Raw genomic sequence first — 2,479 nt, 5'->3', positions numbered from 1 at the left:
CATAGCTAGAAGAGCTTGAGCCTTTAGTTGACTTGTGTGAGGAAAATGAAGAAGAACCTGAGCTCTTGGAGTCTTTTGAATACCTTGTTGATATCCGTTTGCCACCAGAAGACACGCCTGAGCTTTGCCTCTCTGTTTTCGCTCTGGGGGAGTGCCTAGATGAGGAGGAACTATGAGGCTTGGGGCTTGTGTCTCCCACTTCATCACCAACTTCTTCAACGCTGACAATGGGCTCGGCTTTGATGGCGTCCGGTTCAAAGTTTAGTGTGATGTCACTGGAATCTTGTAGACGCTGTTTTAGGCTCTTCAAACTAAAATTACAAACAAAAGTACCGTCTGACACTTGTGAAAAAATGGGATATTCTCACAAAATGGATATTCTCACAAAAAGGGGATATTCTCACAAAAGTAAAACAATTTCCAAGTTTTCATCCAGTGTCGAAGGGAGGGTCAAGTCTATTTTGACTAAAGATCTCAAAATTCCTCCGGTAGCCCCTTAAATAAAAAACGAACAGTCCCTTATACAACTAATTTAACCCAATTTCACACCCCTAATTTTAAAAGGACGTACCAAGCTTCGGTTTTATTAAAAGAGTCTGGTGAGCAAGTGTTGTATTTCTCCACCGCCTTGGTTACACCGCTGTAGTCGGCCATCTCAATGCATGTCTGAGGTAGAACGACAGTCGTGGTCAGAGAGAGAGAGAAAAGATGGAGAGGATGGAGAAATGAAGAAGGGGATAATACAAAAGCAACAAAGAGAGAACAGCAACCGTAAGAATCCAAAATATGTGAAGTTACAGTGTTACCATATGCATAAAATGTGTGGTTGTGCTGACTGAAACTCAACACAAAATGACATTTAAGCATGATTTCTTCATTTTATTCCTGTGTGCGTTTCTCCCCATGTAGAAAATAAGGTTGACTAAATTTACACTTGAAGGTTGGAGCCTCAAAGTCTAGTGACCAGTTGTTGGACCTCTGCGTGAACCGATAAAGGTGCACATGAATTCTCTCTCACGGCACATCCTGTCCCTTAGCAGCTGAGATAAACTGCCATTGGGGACCTTAAGGAATGGGGCACAAAAGGAGAAGTCACTCCAAAGTGTCTATGTGTTTAGATTAATGTTTTCCTATGTTTAGTTCCCAAAAAAGCTGCGCCCACGCCTTGGGGACTTCAATACAATTGTAAGGAACTTTGAATTAAGTATTTTCATTTTCTCCTACTTGATACTTCTACTCCAACACAATTAAAATCAAGTAGGCCTATTGTACGTTTTACTTCCTTTTTCATTTTATAGCTTAAGTTACTTTGCTTTTCACATTAATACAACTATTATGAATAAACTATGATGTATTAAAGTGGATAAAGATGAGATTTTATTGATTTTATTAATTCACAAGCTACCTTCCAAGTCATACTTGCACTGTTATTTTGGTCAAAGTAACTTAAAAGTAACACAAAAGCATTGTAAAGCATTACAATCCAGAGACAGTAATATTGTAATATAATTACTCTTAAATGACAGTAACTAGTGATATATAATGTATTAACTTTTGGAAGTAACTTGCCCAACACCTGTAATAAAGTACAATTCTATGCATCTCAGAGTTTCCTCTATGCTGATTTGGAAATGGCGGCCTGCCGTGCCAAAATTTCTGCCGCCACGGTATCAGAATCAGGGCAGACGCACAATGTAGTCGCGGTTGCCTTTTAAATTAACCTGCCTGTCCACGCCCCGCCGGAGGTGTAAGCAATACTGCAGTCTGGTGTCAGTGTAGTGAGCGGCACTGCGTTTTGATGTCCAATTATTTATTCATTTATCTTTATTGTGTGTGGTTTGTGCGTTTGTGAGGAAACCGTGGTAATCGTTTCGGACAGACCTGCCCCCACTGCTAAAAAAATATCCTAAAGAAAACACTGCATCTGTCTTTGGTCAAAGCGCTATGTGGACAAACTTACCTCTCCCTTCTGCAGGCTGAGATTTGTTTTAGAGAGCTTTTTAGGAAACGCTTTCTTCTTTGCTGTAGAGGAGATGGATGAGGAAGACGCAGTAGAAGATGAGGAAGGCTCCTTCTTGGCTAGCTCGGCCAGGACGGCAGGAGCCAGAAGTTTAACCACGGCCTTCAGGTCAGCCTGATTTGACAGAGACTGCAAAGCTAGAGGGACAGAGACCAAAAGAGTGTCAACAGAATTGCAGCGTTTTGGTTGTTGTCATGAGAAATGTACAGTTAATGATCACATTTATCATTAAGTGATTACAGCTTTTTTGATTGTTACTTCATTAGCTGTTGTGGTGGAATTTGCTACATAAGTTGAGGCAGTGCTACCCAGGCCTCAATCAGGGCAGTGGCCAACTTAACCTCATAACATTTCCAGACAGAGGTGCCTGTCACTCCCCGATGTGAGTCGAGTGCAGACTTGAGGCGCGCATGCTCAGATTTCAACGGTTTACGGCATAACGTGTCATACTGAAATTTG

General features: G+C 41.3%; 1 protein-coding gene across 1 annotated transcript in view; it reads right to left on the bottom strand.

Annotated features, from left to right (window-relative positions):
- znf638 (zinc finger protein 638) overlaps positions 1–2,479 on the bottom strand; it is a 10,187-nt gene that overhangs the window by 4,215 nt on the left and 3,493 nt on the right. The window contains exons 6-8 of the mRNA XM_032499408.1: positions 1,961–2,157; positions 572–666; positions 1–311 (exon numbers count right to left, since the gene is read on the bottom strand). The exon at positions 1–311 is cut by the window's left edge and continues 947 nt beyond it. Coding sequence (XP_032355299.1) covers positions 1–311; positions 572–666; positions 1,961–2,157 — 603 coding nt within the window. The remainder of the gene's footprint in view (positions 312–571; positions 667–1,960; positions 2,158–2,479) is intronic.

The sequence above is a fragment of the Etheostoma spectabile genome, chromosome 19 (assembly GCF_008692095.1).
Source record: "Etheostoma spectabile isolate EspeVRDwgs_2016 chromosome 19, UIUC_Espe_1.0, whole genome shotgun sequence".
Lineage (NCBI taxonomy): Eukaryota > Metazoa > Chordata > Actinopteri > Perciformes > Percidae > Etheostoma > Etheostoma spectabile.
Note: the sequence above shows the minus strand (reverse complement) of the source record. Positions and strands in the feature narration are given on the sequence as shown.